At 43.4% G+C, this 26177-nt stretch overlaps 1 protein-coding gene across 1 annotated transcript in view; it reads right to left on the reverse strand.

The window, feature by feature from the left end:
• The window catches only part of LOC121531746 (protein kinase C-binding protein NELL2), a 109150-nt gene that overhangs the window by 78546 nt on the left and 4427 nt on the right, over nucleotides 1-26177 (reverse strand). The window contains exons 3-9 of the mRNA XM_041837165.2: nucleotides 14896-15046; nucleotides 11575-11748; nucleotides 10752-10848; nucleotides 8846-8918; nucleotides 8672-8754; nucleotides 8199-8327; nucleotides 3478-3580 (exon numbers count right to left, since the gene is read on the reverse strand). Of these exons, the coding sequence (XP_041693099.1) occupies nucleotides 3478-3580; nucleotides 8199-8327; nucleotides 8672-8754; nucleotides 8846-8918; nucleotides 10752-10848; nucleotides 11575-11748; nucleotides 14896-15046 (810 nt within the window). The remainder of the gene's footprint in view (nucleotides 1-3477; nucleotides 3581-8198; nucleotides 8328-8671; nucleotides 8755-8845; nucleotides 8919-10751; nucleotides 10849-11574; nucleotides 11749-14895; nucleotides 15047-26177) is intronic.

A 26177-nucleotide genomic window follows, 5' to 3' on the forward strand; every position in this document is an offset into this window, starting at 1 on the left:
AAGCCACATAGGGACAGACATGAAAATCTTTCTTATCAGAAAATAGAATGGGAGCATTGGACTTCAACATCACTTGGTATACAGTATGACTGTGGGAAAGGTGATAATCTTACTTGGGCAGAAAATCATATTAAATATGTCAGTTTGATGTGGCGGTTTGAGTGGATAGGCTACCTGGTTATCAGAATTGTTGGAGGAAAGCACTATATAGGCCAAACCCTAAACCCCAAGCCATTTACCCATCAATCAAACTGTGAATTATTATATCTGCACAAGAACTAGTCAAACTGAATAAATTGATTACCAGGAAAAGCATTGATGAAGTTTTGAAAAAGCTATTAAACATTGCTCTTGACAACTCATCAGAACCAGAACCTAGCTCCCTGCCTCCCGCTCCGTGAGGAGGTAATGTACAGTAGGTGAACAGATAAGGTTTTAATTTGGAAAGGGAGTCTTCCTTTGTGTCTCTTACACCAAAGCAAGCTTAATGAGCCCTGTCTTTGTCTACCTCAGTGCTGTACACAGAGACGGCAGAGTTAAGGAGGATTTATACCAGTGTGTTGATGTCAGATTAGGATGCTTACAGGCCTTTCAACCCCCTCCGTCCGTCACAACGCAGTGCAGAGTTGGGTAGGGAGAGGGAGTGTTTATGCCAACACAGCCTGATTAGCTAGCTAAGCTAATGGATTCCCTTTGATAAAGAGTCAAACTGAATATGGTATGAAGAGTTTGACTGAGTCTGATTCCCATGGATCAGCTTGGGAGTGTTTGTGTGTGTGTTGATGACGTGTGTGTGTGTGAGTTTTGCAGTGAGTTTAAAGTTAATTCAATTTACAATTGAGAAGATGTACTGTGCAACCCAGGCCTCTAAAAATATATATGTCATACAGCGAAACCAGCTCTTCTTAATAACAAGAGCCTTATTGAGACGAAACATAACGTTAAGAGAACCTTTGAATGTGTGACATACAGCATGCATATTTAAGAGGAATGTATTCTCAGGGACTATAGTGCTCCTATTGCTATTTAAAGGTAAACACATCACTCACTATGGATGTCATTTCTGCCAATAGGAAAGAAATGTGGAGGTGAATAAATCTAATATTCTTTGAAATCCATTTCTTTGTTGAAAAGAGAAATTGAGAAAGATATGAGTGATAAGGCCCTGTATGGCTTGCGAAAGTATTCACCCCCCTTGGTATTTTTTCCTATTTTGTTGCCTTACAACCTGGAATTAAAATTGATTTTTGGGGGTTTGTATCATTTGATTTACACAACATGCCTACCACTTTGAAGACGCAAAATATTTTTTGGGGTGAAATAATCAAGAAATAAGACAAAAAAACAGAACATTTGAGTGTGCATAACTATTCACCCCCCAAAGTCAATACTTTGTAGAACCACATTTTGCAGCAATTACAGCTGCAAGTCTCTTGGGGTATGTCTCTATAAGCTTGGCACATCTAGCCACTGGGATTTTTGCCCATTCTTCAAGGCAAAACTGCTCCAGCTCCTTCAAGTTGGATGGGTTCCGCTGGTGTACAGCAATCTTTAAGTCATACCACATATTCTCAATTGGATTGAGGTCTGGGCTTTGACTAGGCCATTCCAAGACATTTAAATGTTTCCCTTTAAACCACTCGAGTCTTGCTTTAGCAGTATGCTTAGGGTCATTTTCCTGCTGGAAGGTGAACCTCCGTCCCAGTCTCAAATCTCTGGAAGACTGAAACAGGTTTCCCTCAAGAATTTCCCTGTATTTAGTGCCATCCATCATTCCTTCAATTCTGACCAGTTTCCCAGTCCCTGCTGATGAAAAACATCCCCACAGCATGATGCTGCCACCACCATGCTTCACTGTGGGGATGGTGTTCTCGGGGTGATGAGTGGTGTTGGGTTTGCGCCAGACATAGAGTTTTCCTTGATGGCCAAAAAGCTAAATTTTAGTCTCATCTGACCAGAGTACCTTCTTCCATATGTTTGGGGAGTCTCCCACAAGGCTTTTGGCGAACACGAAACGTGTTAGCTTATTTTTTTCTTTAAGCAATGTTTTTTTTCTGGCCACTCTTCCATAAAGCCAGCTCTGTGGAGTGTACGGCTTAAAGTGGTCCTATGGACAGATACTTCAATCTCCACTGTGGATCTTTGCAGCTCCTTCATGGTTATCTTTGGTCTCTTTGTTGCCTCTCTCATTAATGCCCTCCTTGCCTGGTGCGTGAGTTTTGGTGGGCGGCCCTCTCTTGGCAGGTTTGTTGTGGTGCCATATTCTTTCAATTTTCTTATAATGGATTTAATGGTGCTCCGTGGGATGTTCAAAGTTTTGGATATTTTTTTATAACCCAACCCTGATCTGTACTTCTCCACAACTTTGTCCCTGACCTGTTTGGAGAGCTCCTTGGTCTTCATGGTGCCGCTTGCTTGGTGGTGCCCCTTGCTTAGTGGTGTTGCAGACTCTGGGGCCTTTCAGAACAGGTGTATATTTACTGAGATCATGTGATACTTAGATTGCACACAAGTGGACTTTATTTAACTAATTATGTGACTTCTGAAGGTAATTGGTTGCACCAGATCTTATTGAGGGGCTTCTTAGCAAAGGGAGTGAATACATATGCATGCACCACTTTTCTGTTATTTATTTGTTTGAATTTTTTTAAAGAAGTTATTTTTTCATTTCACTTCACCAATTTGGACTTTTTTGTGTATGTCCATTACATGAAATCCAAATAAAATCCATTTAAATTACAGGTTGTAATGCAACAAAATAGGAAAAACGCCAAGGGGGTTGAATACTTTTGCAAGGCACTGTAGGAGGATAATAAGAATGCAGCGCTAGCTTCAGAGTCTGATAGAAAAACATTCTCTCTGTGTAGATACGTGTTGAAACAGAATTATTTATCTGAAAAGAACACATCCACAGGCTAAGCGGTTATTGATCAAATAAAACATACAGACATTTATCTTAATGTTTCATGGTCCGCTCAGCCAGACACAAGGCTACTCCAACAGCATCCATTTCATAATTCCGTTTTTTTTTTCTCCAGATAAACATGTTTTTCATGTTTTAATTCCTCAACTTCAAACAAGTTTTTTTTTCTATCTGAAAGTCCAAGATGAGCTCCTCCGGCTCATACAGTTGCATCATCCTGTCTAGTGTAAACAGGAACTAGTTAATCTCACATCCTGCGACCACTGGTGTCTGGTTCCCATTTGTGTCAACGTGGCCACCTGTGTTGAGAAGCTGGCTGTTGAATAATGTATATGCAAAAGGATGGAGCATCTCAGGAGGCGTGTTGGGGAGCAGCTTAGCAATGCAGAGCTGTGGTTAGTTGTCAAGCAGCCTTTGTGGAGTGTTTATGTGTGTATGTGTGTGCATACGCATGTGTCCATCTGTGTGTGTGTGTGTGTCCGTCCATCTGGGTGCGTACGTCCATGTGTGTACGTCCATCTGTGCATGTGTGTGTGTTAAGACATTTCACTCACGTTGGCATGCCATACAGCAGGCGCCCTTCATGTAGGCAGGCATGGTGCCCGCTGGGCACTGAGGGGGAGGGCAGGAGATGATCTCACACTGCACTGTGCCATTCTGTGGGAGAGAGAAAAGACAGGAAGTCACTGAAATTGACAGGCAACAGTATTAAACACAACCTTCTTCCACAGGCGTCAATTGGGACTTTAGGACCATGCGGACGCCTGGCAGCGGGAGAGACGGCTGTTTGTAATGTCTGGCTCGCTTTATGCAGAGCAGAGATCTGTATATAATGATGAGAGGCTCATGTCTCTGCCCTAACAATGGGAGTCGTTGTCCCAAAGGCAGGAAGGCAGGCGACAAGCTTAGGTCCAAAATTATCCAATAAAATGCATTGGGCTTATTTTGGACAGATTTTGGTGAGAGTGAAACCTCTTGCATTGCCTCTTCCTCTCTGTGGAAGAGCACATCTACACAGCTACAGGGACCAGCGGGACTTTTTCTCAACACATTGCAGAGGTAAAGATGGCTGTAGTAGATGGCTTTGGCTAGGTAAATGCTGTTTGACTTGACTTGAAACTAAACTAAAGTTTTAATCCCGGTGCTGAGCTAGTGCATAGCAGGCAGCTAATTCTTGTATGACATGTGTTTGTAGAATGGTAAGTCTCCTATTGACTGAGGTGAATGAAGCTACTGCTACACAGTGATAATGGCTGGAGTCAATTTTGCTTGTTTTGCTATTCTCCAAATTGCATTTTAGAGTTTTTAAATGAGCGTCCATTTTTTAAAAATATCCCCCCCCACTCCCTGTCACTTTGCCATACCCTAGGTTAAGCTGAAATGATGCCCCTACCTTCTTCCCATAGAGTCTCTATAGGAGAGGTCAGAGGAATATTCAGTTTTAAGGATTTAATAAGTATGAGGTGCTTTTATCTCTAGCTCTGTAACTCACCCACATTCCTGCCCGAGAATTTAACTCTACTCAAAGAAACCTGGATTTGACTCATCCACTATAATTGATACCATCTTAATGTTGTGACCTTTTAGTTTAGAAAGTTCACGGCTAATTGCCACCCATAAGGTAACGAACATGTCTATCTAATGGCGTAATTGCAGTCTGCATCGGGGACGCGACAAGTCTATGAGAACCGACGATTCATTGGACGAGCAGGGTGGAACAAATCGCAGACGATAATGATCATCTGTCGAGAGTAATTAGGTGCAGTATAGTGAAAGAAATGTACATTTACTCACATTACACCAATATAATGTACTGAGCAATATGGGATCTCCTCATAGTATACCTCATCTGCTGGTGCAAAGCCACAGATCCACTCCGTTGGCTCATTCGAGGAGTTCATTGTAGGGATGTGCACGGTTATTTTTCGAATATTCGAATAATTACATTGGCTTGCGAAAGTATTCACCCCCCTTGCATTTTTCCTATTTTGTTGCCTTACAACCTGGAATTAAAATTGATTTTGGGGGGGGTTGTATCATTTGATTTACACAAAATGCCTCCCAAATATTTTTTGGGGTGAAACAAAAAAAACAGAAAACTTGAGCGTGCATAACTATTCACCCCCCCAAAGTCAATACTTTGAAGAGCCACCTTTTGCAGCAATTACAGCTGCAAGTCTCTTGGGGTATGTCTCTATAAGCTTGGCACATCTAGCCACTGGGATTTTTCAAGGCAAAACTGCTCCAGCTCCTTCAAGTTGGATGGGTTCCGCTGGTGTACAGCAATCTTTAAGTCATACCACAGATTCTCAATTGGCCATTCCAAGACATTTAAATGTTTCCCCTTAAACCACTCAAGTGTTGCTTTAGCAGTATGCTTAGGGTCATTGTCCTGCTGGAAGGTGAACCTCCGTCCCAGTCTCAAATCTCTGGAAGACTGAAACAGGTTTCCCTCAAGAATTTCCCTGCATTTAGCGCCATCCATCATTCCTTCAATTCTGACCAGTTTCCCAGTCCCTGCCGATGAAAGACATCCCCACAGCATGATGCTGTCACCACCATGCTTCACTGTGGGGATGGTGTTCTCGGGGTGATGAGAGGTGTTGGGTTTGCGCCAGACATAGCGTTTTCCTTGATGGCCAATAAGCTCAATTTTAGTCTCATCTGACCAGAGTACCTTCTTCCATATGTTTGGGGAGTCTCCCACAAGGCTTTTGGCGAACACCAAACGTGTTTGCTTATTTTTTTCTTTAAGCAATGACTTTTTTCTGGCCACTCTTCCGTAAAGCCCAGCTCTGTGGAGTGTAAGGCTTAAAGTGGTCCTATGGACAGATACTCCAATCTCCGCTGTGGAGCTTTGCAGGATTTAATGGTGCTCCGTGGGATGTTCAAAGTTTTGGATATTTTTTTATAACCCAACCCTGATCTGTACTTCTCCACAACTTTGTCCCTGACCTGTTTGGAGAGCTCTTTGGTCTTCATGGTCTCACTTGCTTGGTGGTGCTCCTTGCTTAGTGGTGTTGCAGACTCTGGGGCCTTTCAGAACAGGTGTATACTGTATATACTGTTCTGTGACACTTAGATTGCACACAGGTAGACTTTATTTAACTAATTATGTGACTTCTGAAGGTAATTGGTTGCACTAGATCTTATTTAGGGGCTTCATAGCAAAGGGTGTGAATACATATGCACGCACCACTTAGCAGTTATTTATTTGTTAGAATGTTTTGAAACAAGTACTTTTTTTCATTTCACTTCACCAATTTGGACTATTTTGTGTATGTCCAATTACAATTTAAATTACAGGTTGTAATGCAACAAAATAGGAAAAAACGCCAAGGGAGATGAATACTTTTGCAAGGCACTGTAGGCCTATTTTAAAGGCCCAGTGTAGTCGAAAATGTGATTTTCCTGTGTTTTATATATATTTACACACTATGAGGTTGGAATAATACTGTGAAATTGTGAACAAGCTGTTTGAAAAGACTTCCTGAAATTTCAGCCTGTTTTGGTGGGATGGAGTTTTGTCCTGCCTGATGACATCACCAGGTGGTAAATTAGTTAATAGAACAATAATAAAGAGAGTTCTAAACTTCTGTCACGGAATCAGCCGAGGCTGCTCCTCCTCCCTGCTCGGGCAGGCTTCGGCGTTCGTCGTCCCCGGAGTACTAGCTGCCATCGATCTATGTTTCGGTGTTTGACTTGTTGTGTCTGATTGTGTACACCTGTTCCCCATTATGTTGTATTGTATTCCCTATTTAACCCTCTGTCGTGCATTGTGTGTTGTGTGTTATTGTTTGCGTCATCGGCAGTGTGCGGGTTGTTTGTTTTCTCCGATGTTGGAGACAGTTTCTTTTCACTGGCTACTTTCATTAAAGTACGGTTTCCAGTAGCTCTGTGTCCTGCGTGTGACTTCGCCTACCGCATTTCACTGTCGCCGTTCTGACAACTTCTCTGCCAATAACAGCTAGTTTTCCCCTCACAACTCCCAGACGGTCGTTGCAAAATTCTTGCTTGAGAAATAAACAATCACAGTAAGGTACTTAATTGTTACCCAGAAATGATTTGATATTGAGATAAAAACAGCTGCATTGGACCTTTAACCTTGAACACTGAAAAGGCTTTTTCTAAAGTCAATTAAAATATCCATGTGACATTGTTACATACAAGGATATACCATGACATTTCAAATGATTAATTTAATATAACAACAAACTTTTCAATGTAGTTTTTATGATGTGCGCTCCATAAAAAGACTGGTAGCCCACCGGTAGCCTTCACGTGTGTAGCTTGTTGTTTATGTTGGCCAATCAAAGCGGCAAAGAGGCTCAATGTGTAGCAAGTGGAGTGAGAGTTCACTAATGCCATGCAAGATGGAATAAAAGTACGGAATTAAAAGTTAGCAAAATGAGAAGGAGTAGGCTACAATGAGCAAGCAACAGGTAGGCTGTTGTTTTATCTGAATGGGGTTGGGAAGCGTGTGGCCTCAATTAGCCTAGCTAGCTATAGCTGGCTAACTTAGCTAGCTGGCTAGCTTCTCTAGGCTACTCCAGTCAAGACAGGCACTGTTATATGGGATGATAAATAACATTGTGGCTGCTACAAGTTAGCTAGTCTTGGCTGTAGCCGAGTCGGCTACTGCGTCTCTCTCTCTCCCTTCGTCTGCTCGCTCCCGCACACACAGCCCCACCACAGCTGCAGGAATAGAACACCAACCTCTCTCCCTTGCGCAGCAGTGCTCAACTTAAAAACTTAAGTTAAAAAAACAAACATTTATTTCCAAAATATCCGGATATCCAACATAAATTCATGATATTATTCAAATAGTGAAATTATTTCAAACCCCCATCCCTAGTTCAGTGGCATAGAGAGGAATTCATGTATTATAGCTGGGAGAGTGACAGGGGGTGAAATATGTCTGTTGATAAATAACCCCAGCCTGCTCATAAGTATTTAAAGTCAATTGTCGAATAATTCTCGCTTGGTGAAGAGGAAAGTAGACCCTTGAGAGGGTATGCCAGCATGGCTGAGTCCTGTTGCTCTATCTGTCTAATCCAAGTTACCGTGGTCATTTTCTATCCTTCTTGTTTTCTGTCCTGTTTTTATTTGGGTATCTAGGGCAACACTCCTCTCAATCCAATGCAGTAAAGAGAACATAAGCCATCAACAATGGGGTACTGCCCCACCTCCCCACCAACACTTGATGAACTGAAGCCCAAAACAAAGGCATGGTCTACAATGGGGCCATTGAAACACACACACACACACAGCCCACCGAGCAAGTGCAGTTCCTGCAGCCATCTGTCCAGGACTCGTCCTCTCTGTAGACGACCCCCTTGACACTGCAGGTCCTCTCACAATAGCATCCATCCAGACCATTCATCTTCTCCTCCGCCCTGGACAGCTGGCCATGCCAAGCCCAGATACAAAGGGAGGAAGGGGGGAGGGAGTGGGAGGTTAGAGGGGGGAGTGAGCCTCAGATCGGTGCATATCATCCATCTCTTTACACATGAAACAAGTCCTACTACAAGCCCCGCTACAGTCAACCATGCACTAAAGGAGATCTTCACTGTACAACATGATCAAAGTATATTCATATAAGTAGACCATAGATGGCCAGTATGGAGGTAGATCATAGCCAGTATGGTTGCATCTTTGATGGTGAAGGAAACTTGTTGAAGCAGAAATTAATAGCCTAAGCTATCAGCCTTGACAACAAAGGTGTATGACCAGGATACATCCCAGTACCTTGCTGGATGTTTTGGCTAAGATATCCTGCAGTTCCATGATCTTCTGCACCAGTCCGTGGAAGTCATTGCAGGTTGGGCATGCTAGAAAAGAACCGACCACAGATCCAACATGTGTACACATACCTTAATGTTACAGGTGAATAACATTATAATAAAATAAGTGTGGACTCACTCCGGTTGAGATCTGGGCACTGGGAGATGAATCCCTGAGGCATGACTAGTATCTGAACATCCTGCATTACACCCTGCAGACACACACACAGAAAAAACACAGACTTAGTTACAGCCAGCACAGAGCATACTGTCTCTTCAGACTAAATGTGTCCTACTTGATCACAGATAGCACCTGAAATGAGAGGAGAGCCATCATCAATGCAGTGGATGGTGTTATATAAAGAGAAGCTAGGGAAACTAATGTGCAATAGGAATGGTTGAGGAGAGATAACAGGGATGAAACTTGGTCTATATGCCTAGTTTATTGTTCATTTACTGTGGCATGCAGGCACATACATACACATGCACACACACACACACACACGATTCATCATCTTCAAATCTTGCACAACTTCAATAAATACTGTTATCAGTAAACAAATGTATGAAATATTTAGTGAATGTTACTGGAAATGTGTGTTTCAATATCGGGGAGGCAGTCTGACAAGTTTATTCTGAGTTAATGTGTTCTCTGGACTGGTACAGTCTGATTTGTGGTGAGATAATTGGACTGAAATTGGATGCAAAGTGAACCAATGATACGGGAGTCATGAATATAATAGCAATTTCTGTTTTCTCCTGATTTCCTTTGATAAGCATAACTATGAGATACAGTTTCAATTTGATTCATAGGTCTCTTAATTTGATAGCCTTTCGTCCTGTGGTCAAACCACACATCCAGACACTCAGTAACCATGGAAACCTGGCCCCTTCCATTCCTTGAATGGATTTTTTGTAGCTGCGCAACTTATGAGAAATAGTTTTTTTAAATTGTCTTGCTACTTCAATTTACTGGCCATAAATTCAAATCCAAAGAAACCAATTCGCTGATTCCTCATGGCAACATCAGGTGAGATGGAAGCAGGCATGAGTCGTGTTTTGTTAAACATGTTTCCATCTCCTGGTAATTTAGACTCAGTGGAAAGCAGAAAACCCATTAGACTAGGGAAGGGGGGGTGTATCTGATCGTTAATTAAGGAGTTTTTTTTCTCTTTAGAAGAGATGTGGCTTTCCTTTCCCAGCACTAATCAGGGCTTCAGAAGCAGGGAGGGAAAGGTGTGTTGGGCAAACGTCAAGATTAGTGGGTGACCTCCAAGTCTTCTTTCATCTGCCAATTAACGCTAAGGAAATGCAACAGCCAGAAGCAACACACACACAGACCGATACACAAAGACACAATACGCACACAGACACACCGCACGCATGCACACACACACATGTACGTACACACACACGCACAGACACACATTCTGGTGATCAATTTGCCCGACAGCAAACACAAAGCACCACCAGTGTGGTTAAAATAGGTAAAAGCCGATAAGCTGACATTATACTCTAACTTCTCCCTGTGGGAAGGATGTTCCTGAGGGGATTAAACCGCTGTGAGGGGCAATACATCTTCAAGTCTGATAAACAATGGAGCATGTTTAATGAGCACGGTCCAGGCCAAGGCTTTTACCGATTTCTAGCAAATCAGTGTTCCTGGGATAATTACGCAGGCAATGCACAGCAGCAGTAAACAAGGGGGGAAACAATATATGGGACAAACATGTCAATTCATTCTTAATAAGAGAGAAGGGAGAAAAAGAATGCACAATTTACATTGGCAAACTTGAGAAATGTGACCAATTAAATTCCCAGACTTTATAAATAAAGTCCATGGTTGAACAACCAAGGATGGGAAGGGGGTGGGGAGTACGTACCATGGTGGATTGTGGGAAAATGGTCCATGAGCCAACGCGCTTAATTTTCTCCTCAATGATTTGAATAATTTATCAAGCAGCATCATCACCGTTTATGACGCCCACCATCAAACATAAACCACCATTAAGAGTTTTCAGCTTTACAAAATATGTAATATTTACCTTGAAGTAGCCATGGGCGCTGTTCCTCTGTCCCAGCCAGAAAGTTGTGTCATCAGGTATGTCCATGAACGGGATCTCCACTACCCTCTCATAGATCCTACAGAGACAGAAAAACAGAAACAGGTCAACAAAACACAGAGGGTTCAGCAAAACATGATTACCGCTCATCATGAAACATAATTGCCAACTACACCACACCTAATACTACAACCACTAAAACTTGTAACAATAATATTTGAATAAATTGAATAGTAATAATGCCCCTAACACTAAAAACACCCTCTTCTGTCATCCTACTCCCTACTTATAAGTATATTTAGGGCTGGGTGATATGGCCAAAATATCATATCACAGTATTTTTCATTTTTGACAGTATGACAGTCTTGTTTGCATAGTTATTTGTTCAATTCAGTTCCAGAATTTTCTGAAATGTCTTAATATCGTGCACTAATTTGTTATCATTTACACAGTCGGATTTCTGTGGATCTATTTTGCAAGCTTTCCCTCCCGAAGTTGTTGACTTGTTGTGCTAGAAAGTTAGCTAGTAGCTCTCAGCTTAGCAGTTTTCTTACTGCCGATAAAACTGATGTTTGCCATCATTTTTTCGAGTCCTTACCAAATTATTTAATGCAACAAATCAAACATTTAAATACCGTTATAGAAGGTAAAGTAAAAATCCTAAACGGTCCATGAATGAATACCGGTATATCTGGGGTTTCTTTACGGTTTACCGCCCAGCCCTAGGTAGCTTACAATGGAAATAATACTGGAATAAATGAAACATGATTAGTGTCATTATTATGGCTCTGTTCATGAAGCGTACCTGTTGCAGTCGACGTGCAGTATGATGTGGGAGGCGCTGACCGCCACAGAGACCTTGTGCCACTGTCCGTCTGCCAGGCTGTAGGGGAACACCTCAGTGTGGGCCTGCTGACCCTTGGTGCGGTAGTGGAGACGCACCTCACTGCGCTGCCCACTGCTCTCCAACTCCAGGAACCTGAAGGGACGAGCAGACAGAATATGGATGGAAAAAGGAATTGGAATATGGAGAGAGGAATTGCTATGCACATACACACATGTGCAAACGCACGGATGTAGGCACGCACACACACACACATCCCATTCTACCCAATTCAACCTCAACATCACTAACAGAGGTAAAAGGCAATACAATAAAGGACAGAACACACCCATAGTTCTACAGACAGCTGAACAGTTCCAGTTCATTCCCAGAATCCAAATCCTTTCAGTAAAGTAGATCTCACACCACACTCACTCCATGGTGAAATATAAATGCTTCACCCTGTTTCAAAGAATCATGACACATGTCTCTGTAGATCTGCTAACCCTTTCAAGAGCCAATCCCAGGAATATGTGCAAGTTTAATGCTACTCTATGGCTGTTAAGGACAGCTTCAGCGAGACACAACACCAGACAACACTAGTACAACCATGTGATGTGAGTGAGAGTAGTAAACTCATGGGGACAGTGGTACATTGGTATTCCAGGAAACCCCTGCCTTCCATCTGTCCAGTCCATAGAGATTACCCATATGAAGTGACACTAATAGAAAGAGCTGCCAGAGTTGCCAATAAAGAGTCATCAGCTCCGGCTTTAAAGACAGAGACTTATTTGGAGCTACTCGCTTCAAAGCATTAAACAAAAGAAAAACAACCACTTAGAAGAGGAACTGTAACGGTGGAGTTTATTTATCTACAATCCGATCTAATGAGTTATTCTCCCCCAGCATTGCACAATATACCAGCTGCACAAATCCTGTAACGCTGCCTTCCGAGATCACTCAGCAAACCATTTCTAAACCAAGCCTGTAGCTTGAAGTGAACACACAGCCTGGCTTATCAGAGCTGGGGAAAGTCATTAACATCGCAGTGAGGTCTTTACTTTGCACTGACTTTAATATACACAGTTCAATCAACACATTATGTGGCATTCTGATTACCAGTCTGATCTGTTGGCTGCACAGCTAGCTAATGGAAAACAGATCAGCATGCTAACTAACCGGGAAGGGAAGGGAGGCTCATCACTTTTCTGTTCACAACCACTTGGAATAAAATGATAGCGTGCCGTACAGGGTAATTTGCTTTGTCTGTACAGAATTGTTAAGTCTGGTCTGTCAGTACTGCAGGTATCAAATAAGATTTTTAATTTATTAGGATCCCCATTATCCAACGCCAATTGTGACAGCTAGTCTTACAGGGGTCCGACAAATAACGAAAAATACATAACAGACAAAATACTTTCAAATGTACACACAGTTAAACAAATTAACCTGTAGTGTGTGTGTGTGTGTGTGTGTGTGTGTGTGTGTGTGCGCATCTATCAGTTACACAAAAACACACAAATACTGTATGTACAGTGGCTTACAAAAGTATTCACTCCCCTTGGTATTTTTCCTATTTTGTTGCCTTACAACCTGGAATTAAAATGGATTTTTTGGGGGTTTGTATCATTTGATTTACACAACATGCCTACCACTTTGAAGATGCAAAATATTTTTTTGTGTGAAATAAACAAGAAATAAGACAAAAAAACAGAACTTGAGCGTGCATAACTATTCACCCCCCCCAAAGTCAATACTTTGTAGAGCCACCTTTTGCAGCAATTACAGCTGCAAGTCTCTTAGGGTATGTCTCTATAAGCTTGGCACATCTAGCCACTGGGATTTTTGCCCATTCTTCAAGGCAAAACTGCTCCTGCTCCTTCAAGTTGGATGGGTTCCGCTGGTGTACAGCAATCTTTAAGTCATACCACAGATTCTCAATTGGATTGAGGTCTGGCCTTTGACTAGGCCATTCCAAGACATTTAAATGATTCCCTTTAAATCACTCAAGTGTAGCTTTAGCAGTATGCTTAGGGTCATTGTCCTGCTGGAAGGTGAACCTCCGTCCCAGTCTCAAATCTCTGGAAGACTGAAACAGGTTTCCCTCAAGAATTTCCCTGTATTAATGCCATCCATCATTCCTTCAATTCAATGAAAAACATCCCCACAGCATGATGCTGCCACCACCATGCTTCACTGTGGGGATGGTGTTCTCGGGGTGATGAGAGGTGTTGGGTTTGCGCCAGACATAGCGTTTTCCTTGATGGCCAAAAAGCTCAATTTTAGTCTCATCTGACCAGAGTACCTTCTTCCATATGTTTTGTTAGTCTCCCACATGGCTTTTGGCAAACACCAAACGTGTTTGCTTATTTTTTTCTTTAAGCAATGTTTTTTTTCTGCCCACTCTTCCATAAAGCCCAGCTCTGTGGAGTGTATGGCTTAATGTGGTCCTATGGACAGATATTCCAATCTCCGCTGTGGAGCTTTGCAGCATCTTTGGTCTCTTTGTTGCCTCTCTGATTAATGCCCTCCTTGCCTGGTCCGTGAGTTTTGGTGGGCGGCCCTCTCTTGGCAGGTTTGTTGTGGTGCCATATTCTTTCAAAAAAAATTATAATGGATTTAATGGTGCTCCGTGGGATGTTCAAAGTTTTGGATATTTTTTATAACCCAACCCTGATCTGTACTTCTCCACAACTTTGTCCCTGACCTGTTTGGAGAGCTCCTTGGTCTTCATGGTGCTGCTTGCTTGGTGGTGCCCCTTGCTTAGTGGTGTTGCAGACTCTGGGGCCTTTCAGAACAGGTGTATATATACTGAGATCATGTGATACTTAGATTGCACACAGGTGGACTTTATTTAACTAATTATGTGACTTCTGAAGGTAATTGGTTGCACCAGATCTTATTTAGGGGCTTCATAGCAAAGGGGGTGAGTACATATGCACGCACCACTTTTCTGTTATTTATTTGTACTAATTTTTTTAAATAAGTTATTTTTTTCATTTCACTTCACCAATTTGGACTTTTTGTGTATGTCCATTACATGAAATCCAAATAAAATCCATTTCAATTACAGGTTGTAATGCAACAAAATAGGAAAAACGCCAATACTTTTGCAAGGCACTGTACCCTCAACACATTCTACACACAAATGACACTCCCATATTTTAAGAAGGACTTCACTGCAAAGGTGAGCCATTCATACTCTGATCATTGTGTTTTGTGAGGTCTCTGGCATTGTGTTCGGTGTGTATTGTGAGGACTCCAGCATTGTATTCAGTACGTATTGTAAGGACTCTGGCGTACCTCTGTTCAGAGTGGTGGATGGAGAGGATGACCCCAGAGTTGAGGTGCTCCTGTTTCAGGGTGACCAGCACGGTGAACTCAGTCCGGCCCCTCAGCTTCTGGAGCATCCGCGCAGACACATCCTCAGGGGCCTTCACCTCCCTGGACGAACCTAGGAAAATAACAAGTTGCAGTTTGGTAATTAAAAATACAATATTGCAGTAGCACTTGAGAATTCAAAAACATTAGCATTATTCATTTCATTTAATTTCCATGTGTTTGCATTCATTACAGGTTATCTATCATTGTTGCAGATGTTGGTTACAGTACTGCTGTTATCCTTGCTATTATTACCTGATTGCATTTTACATACAGATGCAGGAACTTAATTTTACCCGTTTTTCAAATCAGCAGCAACGGGAAATGTGAATTATTGTGCAGATTATAATTCATGGGTTGATACATTTTACTTTAGGGCAAATCAAGTCTGACATTTATATATATATATATATATATATATATATATATATATATACACACTATATATATATACACACTATATGACCAGAAGTATGTGGACTCAAACATCGAACATATCATTCCAAAATCATGGCCATTAATATGAAGTTGGTCCCCCCTTTGCTGCTATAACAGCCTCCACTCTTCTGGGAAGGCTTTCCACTAGATGTTGGTACATTGCTGCGTGGACTTGCTTCCATTCAGCCACAAGACCATTAGTGAGGTCGGGCTCTGATGTTAGGCGATTAGGCCTGGCTCGCAGTCGGCATTCCAATTCATCCAAAAGGTGTTTTATGGGGTTGAGGTCAGGGCTCTGTGCAGGCCAGTCAAGTTCTTCCACACCGATCTCAACAAACCATTTCTGGACCACGCTTTGTGCACTGGGGCATTGTCATGCTGAAACAGGAAAGGGCCTTCCCCAAACTGTTGCCACAAAGTTGGAAGCACAGAATCGTCTACAACGTATTTATATGCTGTAGCGTTAAGATTTCCTTTTACTGGAACTAAGGGGCCTAGCCTGAACCATGAAAAACAGCCCCAGACCATTATTTCTCCTCCACCAAACTTTACAGTTGGCACTATGCATTCGGGCAGGTAGCATTCTCCTGGCATCCGCCAAACCCAGATTCGTCCGTCGGACTGCCAGATGGTGAAGCGTGATTCATTACTCCAGAGAATGAGTTTCTACTGCTCCAGAATCCAATGGCAGCGAGCTTTACACCACTCCAGCTGACGCTTGGCATCACGCATGGTGATCTCAGGCTTGTGTGCGGCTGCTCGGCCACGGAAATCCATTTCATGAAGCTCCCGACAAACAGTTATTGGGTTGACGTTGCTTCCAGAGGCAGTTTGGAACTCGGTAATGAGTGTTGCAACTGAGGAAATACTATTTTTACGCGCTACGTGCTTCAGCACTCGGCGGTCCCATTCTGTGAGCTTGTGTGGCCTACCACTTCGCAACTGAGCCGTTGTTGCTCCTAGACGTTTCCACTTCACAATAACAGCACTTACAGTTGACAGGGGCAGCTCTAGCATGGCAGAAATATGACGAACTGACTTGCTGGAAAGGTGGCATCCTATGACGGTGCCACGTTGAAAGTCACTGAGCTCTTCCATAAGGTCATTCTACTGCCAATGTTTGTCTGTGGAGATTGTATGGCTGTGTGCTTGATTCTATACACCTGTTAGCAACAGGTGTGGCTGAAATAGCTGAATCCACTTATTTGAAGAGGTGTTCACATACTTTTGTATATATATTGTGTGTATATACAGTGGGGAGAACAAGTATTTGATACACTGCCGATTTTGCAGGTTTTTCTACTTACAAAGCATGTAGAGGTCTGTAATTTTTATCATAGGTACCCTTCAACTGTGAGAGACGGAATCTAAAACAAAAATCCAGAAAATCACATTGTATGATTTTTAAGTAATTCATTTGCATTTTATTGCATGACATAAGTATTTGATCACCTACCAACCAGTAAGAATTCCGGCTCTCACAGACCTGTTAGTTTTTCTTTAAGAAGCCCTCCTGTTCTCCACTCATTACCTTTATTAACTGCACCTGTTTGAACTCGTTACCTGTATAAAAGACACCTGTCCACACACTCAATCAAACAGACTCCAACCTCTCCACAATGGCCAAGACCAAAGAGCTGTGTAAGGACATCAGGGATAAAATTGTAGACCTGCACAAGGCTGGGATGGGCTACAGGACAATAGGCAAGCAGCTTGGTGAGAAGGCAACAACTGTTGACGCAATTATTAGAAAATGGAAGAAGTTCAAGATGACGGTCAATCACCCTCGGTCTGGGGCTCCATGCAAGATCTCACCTCGTGGGGCATCAATGATCATGAGGAAGGTGAGGGATCAGCCCAGAACTACATGGCAGGACCTGGTCAATGATCTGAAGAGATCAGGGACCACAGTCTCAAAGAAAACCATTAGTAACACACTACGCCATCATGGATTAAAATCCTGCAGCGCACGCAAGGTCCCCCTGCTCAAGCCAACGCATGTCCAGGCCCGTCTGAAGTTTGCCAATGACCATCTGGATGATCCAGAGGAGGAATGGGAGAAGGTCATGTGGTCTGATGAGACAAAAATATAGCTTTTTGGTCTAAACTCCACTCGCCGTGTTTGGAGGAAGAAGAAGGATGAGTACAACCCCAAGAACACCATCCCAACCGTGAAGCATGGAGGTGGAAACATCATTCTTTGGGGATGCTTTTCTGCAAAGGGGATGGATGGGGCCATGTATCGCGAAATCTTGGCCAACAACCTCCTTCCCTCAGTAAGAGCATTGAAGATGGGTCGTGGCTGGGTCTTCCAGCATGACAACAACCCGAAACACACAGCCAGGGCAACTAAGGAGTGGCTCCATAAGAAGCATCTCAAGGTCCTGGAGTGGCCTAGCCAGTCTCCAGACCTGAACCCAATAGAACATCTTTGGAGGGAGCTGAAAGTCCGTATTGCCCAGCGACAGCCCCGAAACCTGAAGGATCTGGAGAAGGTCTGTATGGAGGAGTGGGCCAAAATCCCTGCTGCAGTGTGTGCAAACCTGGTCAAGACCTACAGGAAACGTATGATCTCTGTAATTGCAAACAAAGGTTTCTGTACCAAATATTAAGTTCTGCTTTTCTGATGTATCAAATACTTATGTCATGCAATAAAATGCAAATTAATTACTTAAATATCATACAATGTGATTTTCTGGATTTTTGTTTTAGATTCCGTCTCTCACAGTTGAAGTGTACCTATGATAAAAATTACAGACCTCTACATGCTTTGTAAGTAGGAAAACCTGCAAAATCGGCAGTGTATCAAATACTTGTTCTCCCCACTGTATATATACAGTATATTACATATTATATTATTTTCAGATCTCTGTGTAGCCTAGCTAGTCTTCTGTTCTCCAGTCCCACCAGTGTGCCACCCTCTCCCCTGACTCTACCCAGACGTCTATGCTACTTTAATGGAAGCATCAATAAATTATGACATTTCTCAGAAGCGATCACATCAAAGGGTTCACTCCCAGCCAGGGGACGCATGCAGGATGGCATTCTTTAGCGCTACGGGAAGCTAAGCTAGCATCGCTGCCTCTACTCTCCTCAGCGCATAAACATTAAACTTCCAGATGGTGGGAGTAGAGAATTAACACGATGCAATCTGCAAATGCTAACAAGGCCATGATGAAGGCTGGTACTGTGCAGGGTGAGCACACAGAGTTGAGTCGACGATGCGTGTGATAGGAGAGAAACACGTTATTCAGTCTTCAGGGAAGGAGTGTAACGTGTGCTGCTAGCATTAGCATCTGTCGGTTGCTGGCTAGGCTACTCCATGGGGAGGCCATGTTTGAGACATTTCTGTCAAAACAAAAAGGTTGTCTGGTTTTTAGGTGCACTCGACAGATGCAAGGCTAGACTGCATCCTCTCACTACCGCTAGTGTCATTAAAGTGTCATTGGCTGAGGTGGGCCAGATGCAGCGGTGACATGTACCAGAGTAGTCTGCCCAGCAGTAACCTGATGGTAGCAACAGAAAGCCTCTGAATGAATAATTAAATCTAAGTGGCCACTCTTCATAATAATGTAGGACATTGGTGGAAATTATTAATGCTTTGAGGTGTCTTAGTGGACTACCTCATTGAATCGTAATTACAGATCAAATAGGGTGACGCATAATGGTTTAGTGAAAATAAATAATAACAACAGAAATACAATCTGCCATTTGTCAGACTTGAAAAACAAAACTGAACCCAAGCAAAAGGCTCCAGCCCGCAGATGGTACAGTGCTGTGCTAGTCAGTAATGTGCCAGACCTTAGCATGGTGGGTGTGACTGGGCAAGGCAAGGGGACCACACTGATATCTCAATCCCAGGCACAATGGAGGGGCAGAAGGAAGGTGAGGTAGGGGGCAGTTTGGGCCGAGGGGCCTTGGGACTGAGCCCAGGGTTCCACAGCAAGCCATCAGTCTTTGATCTGGTGGTAGCGTCTCCTCTTCAGGACACAGCCTGCCTCCCCATGGGGGGTGGGGAGGGTCGAATGGGGGGATGGGCTGGTTGGGAGGATGGGGCAGGGTGGGGCTCTAGGGAGCTAGATGGACCCCTCTCTCAGACTTACTGATGAGCACGTCTGTCTTTGGAGATGCCTGCATCAAAAGCACTGAGATAGGACTCCTGCGACGGTGCTGCTCACTCAGGGCATAAGATTAGCACCAGACAGTACCCTACCAGTAACCCTCCCAAAAACCCTCCACATGAAAGAGGAGTGGATGAAAGGGCCAGATTCCCCCCTCTCTGCCAAATCGATACCCTAGGCCCCATCCCCATGCACTGCACTGCAAGGCAGGAGCCATCAGTCGATTAGGTATTGGCAGGTGTCTGCATGGGGCGACCACCTGCTCTAACATGGGCGAAACTGACACTAAATAGCCTGGAAAGGAACATCCATTTCATACTTTATCTCACATCAGCACCGCTTTCAATGCTATCATTGAACTAATTAAGGGGAAAAAAACACTCATTTTCAGACATCAAGAAATGCATTGACAGAGTGAGAAGTTCAAAGCATCAGGCTCAGAGAGGGTTCCTGGGAAGTAGAGCTTTGTGGTAGCCTAGCCAGCACACTAATCTTATCTGCAGGATGCATACAGCTTTAATGGTTTCACACCAGGCGATTGACTCTGTAACTGAGTAATGCTACTTTTTTGTATCAGTCTGAACTATAAGTCTGTGCACAACGGTGAATGCTCCCCTCCAATTGTATAAGAAATATTAGTATTATGAGGCTAATCAAATCACATTTTATTTGTCACATGGTTCGTAAACAACAAGTGCATAGTTACTTACATGCCCATCCCAAAAATGCAGAGAGAAAAATAGAAAAATAATAGAAAGATAATAACACAAGGAATAAATACACAATGAGTAACGATAACATGGCTATATACACAGGGTACCAGTACAGAGTCGATCTGCAGGGGTACGAGGTAATTGAGGTAGATATGTACATATAGGTAGGGGTAAAGTGACTAGGCAACAGGACAGATAATAAGCAGTAGCAGCAGCGTACGTGATGAGTCAAAAGAGTTAGCGCAAAGGAGGGTCAATGCAGATAGTCCGGGTAGCTAATTGGTCACTAACTGTAAGTCGCTCTGGATAAGAGCATCTGCTGAATGACTAAAATATAAAATGTTAACTATTTAGAAATCTTATGGCTTGGGGGTAATGCCAATCTAATCAATGGTTCATAGGTTTACCAATTGGAACAGGTGCCTTTAAAGCTCCATTTGAAAACCTGCCCTACAGTAACCTAACTATCACACAATCCTTTCTAATTGCTCCCATATCTTCCAGTATTTTCAGAATGAACTCCTACGCCGTACACATGTACACTGTATACTGTGACTCCTTAAGTGTACACTGTACAGGGATGTAAACAGCCTCTCAAGGACAAGATTATTTCACTGGGTAACATCTATAGATGAAATAGATATACACTACCGGTCAAAAGTTTTAGAACTCCTACTCATTCAAAGGTTTTTCTTTATTTGTACTATTTTCTACATTGTAGAATAATAGTGAACACATTAAAACTATGAAATAACACATATGGAATCATGTAGTAACCAATAAAGTGTAAAACCAATCAAAACATATTTTATATTTGAGATTCTTCAAATAGCCACCCTTTGCCTTGATGACAGCTTTGTACTCTTGACATTCTCTCAACCAGCTTCATGAGCTAGTCACCTGGAATGCATTTCAATTAACAGGTGTGCCTTGTTAAAAGTTAATTTGTGGAATTTCTTTCCTTCTTAATGCGTTTGAGCCAATCAGTTGTGTTGTGACAAGGTAGGGTGGGTATACAGAAGATAGCCCTATAGGTAAAAGACCAAGTCCATATTATTGCAAGAATAGCTCAAATAAGCAAACAACAGTCTATCATTACTTTAAGACATGAAGGTCAGTCAATATGGAACATTTCAAGAACTTTGAAAGTTTCTTCAAGTGCAGTCGCAAGAATCATCAAGCGCTATGATGAAACTGGCTCTCATGAGGACTACCACAGGAATGGAAGACCCAGAGTTACCTCTGCTGCAGAGGATAAATTCATTAGAGTTACCAGCCTCAGAAATTGCAGCCCAAATAAATGCTTCAGAGAGTTCAAGTAACAGACACATCTCAACATCAACTGTTCAGAGTAAACTGTGTGAATCAGGCCTTCATGGTTGAATTGCTGCAAAGAAACCTCTACTAAAGGACACCAATAAGAAGAAGAGACTTGCTTGGGCCAAGAAACACGAGCAATGGACATTAGACCAGTGGACATTTTTTATTTGGTCTGGAGTCCAAATTGGAGATTTTTGGTTCCAACCGCCGTGTCTTTCTGAGATGCGGTGTGGGTGAACGGATGATCTCTGCATGTGTATTTCCCACCGTAAAGCATGGAGGAGGAGGTGTTATGGTGTGGGGGTGCTTTGCTAGTGACACTGTCAGTGATTTATTTAGAATTCAAGGCACACTTAACCAGCATGACTACCACAGCATTCTGCAGCGATATGCCATCCCATCTGGTTTGGGCTTAGTGGGACTGTCATTTGTTTTTCAACAGGACAATGACCTAACACACCTCCAGGCTGTGTAAGGGCTATTTGATCAAGAAGGAGAGTGATGGAGTGCTGCATCAGATGACCTGGCCTCCACAATCCCCCGACCTCAACCAAATTTAGATGGTTTGGGATGAGTTGGACCGCAGAGTGAAGGAAAAGCAGCCAACAGGTGCTTTTCCTTCAAGACTGTTGGAAAAGCATTCCAGGTGAAGCTGGTTGAGAGAATGCCAAGAGTGTGCAAAGCTGTCATCAAGCCAAAGGGTGGCTATTTGAAGAATCTCAAATATAAAATATATTTTGATTTGTTTAACACTTTTTTGGATACTACATGATTCCATATGTGTTATTTCATAGTTTTGATATCTTCACTATTATTCTAAAATTTAGAAAATAGTAAAAATAAAGAAAAACCTTTGAATGAGTAGGTGTTCTAAAACATTTGATCAGTAGTGTAGATAATATATATATTTATTTAGTTATTCCATAAGTGATATGTGGCCCTGGTTTCAAATGATGAAGATGCCTGACTTTACCCAGAACAAGAGTCCAACAATAATAGCAAGTTAAAGATCACAGCAATTTCTTGATCTAAATAATGAGGATAGTGTTTACTTTATCAAGTGGACCACTGGAACAAAATAGCACTGCCCACGTATTTACAACAACTCCTCTCCAACATTTCACAAATATGTAATCTCTTCAGCTCTCAAAATTGAACCATGCATAAAATATGTTTAGCACGGAAAGACCAAGTGGGACCAGTCAGTCCAAACATCTAAAAATCCCCAAACGGCCATAATAGAGAACAAATAAAGAAATATACCACAGATAGCCGATAAATACATTCCTGCCTCACTCAACATTGTGTAACACCGCCAGTTAGAAAATGACAGCATTTTCCCCAAACACTCTTTGTTTTAAACATTGGCGGTGAGGCTGAGGTATCTGCGTGGGAGGGTTGGGCGCAAGAACGTCTCACTCTCTTTTGAGAGATAACAGTAATGATAAACTCAAAAGCAACTCCAAACCCTCCATTACCCCCCTTTGGCTAGCCTACAGCTTCTGACTGAATAATCCAATACCAGCGCCGGTTCCAGCCGGCTCAGGCAATCTGCATTCGGAGGATGGTCTATCCATCTACTGTGTGTCCACTCTACTGAAACAAACACTAAACTGAGCCAAGGGCACCTCCAGGACTGCTTGGGCAGCACTTTATCCAAAACTCTCTGATCGACTCTGCACTGACCGTCAGTCCGCCAGCCACTGACTGTCTGACATTCAGAGTCTTTGAGCTGGTGTCAGCCAGCCACCAGTCCTTTATCTATGTATATGTATGGTGTATGGTGGCCCGGAGGTGACAGAAATACCCCCAACCACCATCAGCACTTCTGGAACAAAGGATCAGGTTGGCCTGAGAGGGCTAAAAACACCTTGATTCGTGGGCCAAGTTACTGTCACAAGTCCTTCCACATAGAAACAGTCAGATGGGAATGCTGTGTTTCTGCCGGAATAGCTTAAGTAGCTGTCTGTAGCCCCAGAGGTTAGCCTATAAGATGCTTCCTGTTTGGTTGGTAGACACACACACACACACACACAGAGACACACAGACACACACAGGGAGCGCTGCTCTATAATAAATGAGTCTCTTCCATCCCACAATAACTAATGCCTCTTTGACACAGCTCTGGCTGGCTGGTGACACAAAAGCAACACACGGCACGCAGGGCTCTGGGTTCACGTGCATGCAGCTGTGTGGATAGGACACTGCTTACTGACTGCTTGCTGTCGTGACCATGGCAGACTGCTTTTCCAGCATCAGTTAATAAGACTGTGTCTGATAGGAGTTCAGTGCTGTTTGTGGGTGTGCTTCGTACGTAGCACAGAGGGAGCTACTCTGAAACCTATTTTAGTCATTAAGATGTCTTGTTTGCAACTAAAACATAGGATGAACGAAGTTCCTTCTCCAGGGTGCCACCTGCCCCAATTAGGTGCGACTGACATAGCCAGGGACATTCCTTCATCCAGCTTTATCATACCAGTCCCTGAGGCCTGCCTCTCTATCTGTACTGCGCCTCACTGTACTGCTGACATATACCTTCAAAGATAATCTGCTGCAGGGGGGTAGTTCTAAAATGCCATCCCCACCTCCCTCCTCTCTCTTACACACACACGTGTGCATGCAAGCTAGCGCACACACAAACATTCCCTATCTTCCTCCCCTCTTTACCACCTCCAGAATCCTCTCTTCTCCTCGCCTTCTCCCGCCTCCTAGAGATACCAGCCATCCCCATGGGCAGGCAGGCAGAGAAACAGGCAGCCACAGCCCTGTATACGTTAAGATTGCTTTCTAATGAGCGTAGGAATGACCCCTTGCAGCCATGTTAGCCGAGTCAGAGCCACACATCCGGATTAGAGTCTATCAACCCCAATCAGACAGACAGTTCTATATCCAGCCTGCTCAGTGACTACACTACACAGAGGCCAGAAAGTTTGCCTGCCGCTCCGCACCGTGCCTCTACCCAGCATCACTTACTTAACAGAAACATCCTAAATGAATGATGTCAGCAGGCAGAAGCAGCCATAAATAACACAGCGCTTTCCTTTCTGCCGGGTGGGTAATTGAATGTGCTTAAACTCAGCTCAAAGGTAATCCAGAGAAATAAGGGCTGTATTGACAAAGAGGCACACTGAAGAACGTACGCGGGAGTCTGAGTCATGTTTCCATTTTGTGACATCAATGGCGAACTGGAGGAGAGAGGGTGGCATAGCAGAGGATGGGACATTACAAAGAAGAGGAGGGGCTCTAGCTGCAGATGTTGATGCACTATGCATAAATGTGCTGGCAGGGACATGGCTAAAAGGGTTACAGCTTTTGTCAAATTAACCCTTTTCCTAACCTTCACCTAATTATCCTAACCTGTTACATTAATTATCCTAACCTGATGAACAAGTTATCTTAACCTGCTACGAAAAGTAAAATCTGATGTTAATTTGACAAAAGCTGGATCCCTTCTAGCCATGGCCTGCTGGGCAGGGCTACAGAGCAGTAAGTTTAAATCAGAGGATAGGCAGGGGGAGACATGAGCTCTTTGCCACCTTCTCCTCCCTGCTGAATCCTCCTCCTCCCTCCTCCCTATCTGTGGATGACTTCGTCAACCATTTTGAAAAGAAGGTTGACGACATCCGATCCTCATTTATTAAGTAAAATGACACCACTGGTCCTGCTCACACTGCCCTACCCTATGCTTTGACTTCTTTCTCCCCTCTCTCTCCAGATGAAATCTTGTGGCCCAACAACCTGCCCACTTGACCCTATCCCCTCCTCTCTTCTCCAGAACATTTCCGGAGACCTTCTCCCTTACCTCACCTCGCTCATCAACTCATCCTTGACCGCTGGCCATGTCCCTTCCGTCTTCAAGAGAGCAAGAGTTGCACCCCTCCTCAAAAAACCTACACTCGATCCCTCCGATGTCAACAACTACAGACCAGTATCTCTTATTTATTTTCTCTCCGAAACTCTTGAGCGTGCCGTCTCTAGCCAACTCTCCTGCTATCTCTCTCAGAATGACCTTCTTGATCCAAACCAGTCAGGTTTCAAGACTGGTCATTCAGCTAAGGCTGCTCTTCTCTGTGTCACGGAGGCTCTCCGCACTGCTAAAGCTAACTCTCTCTCCTCTGCTCTTATCCTTCTAGACCTATCGGCTGCCTTTGATACTGTGAACCATCAGATCCTCCTCTCCACCCTCTCCGAGTTGGGCATCTCCGGCGCTGCTCACTCTTGGATTGTGTCCTACCTGACAGGTCGCTCCTACCAGGTGGCGTGGCGAGAATCTGTCTCCGCACCACGTGCTCTCACCACTGGTGTCCCCCAGGGCTCAGTTCTAGGCCCTCTCCTATTCTCTCTATACACCAAGTCACTTGGCTCTGTCATATCCTCACATTGTCTCTCCTATCATTGCTATGCAGACGACACACAATTCATTTTCTCCTTTCCCCCTTCTGATAACCAGGTGGCGAATCGCATCTCTGCATGTCTGGCAGACATATCAGTGTGGATGTCGGATCACCACCTCAAGCTGAACCTCGGCAAGTCGGAGCTGCTCTTCCTCCCGGGGAAGGACTGCCCGCTCCATGATCTCGCCATCACGGTTGACAACTCCATTGTGTCCTCC

Source organism: Coregonus clupeaformis, chromosome 19 (assembly GCF_020615455.1).
Source record: "Coregonus clupeaformis isolate EN_2021a chromosome 19, ASM2061545v1, whole genome shotgun sequence".
Taxonomy (NCBI): Eukaryota; Metazoa; Chordata; class Actinopteri; order Salmoniformes; family Salmonidae; genus Coregonus; species Coregonus clupeaformis.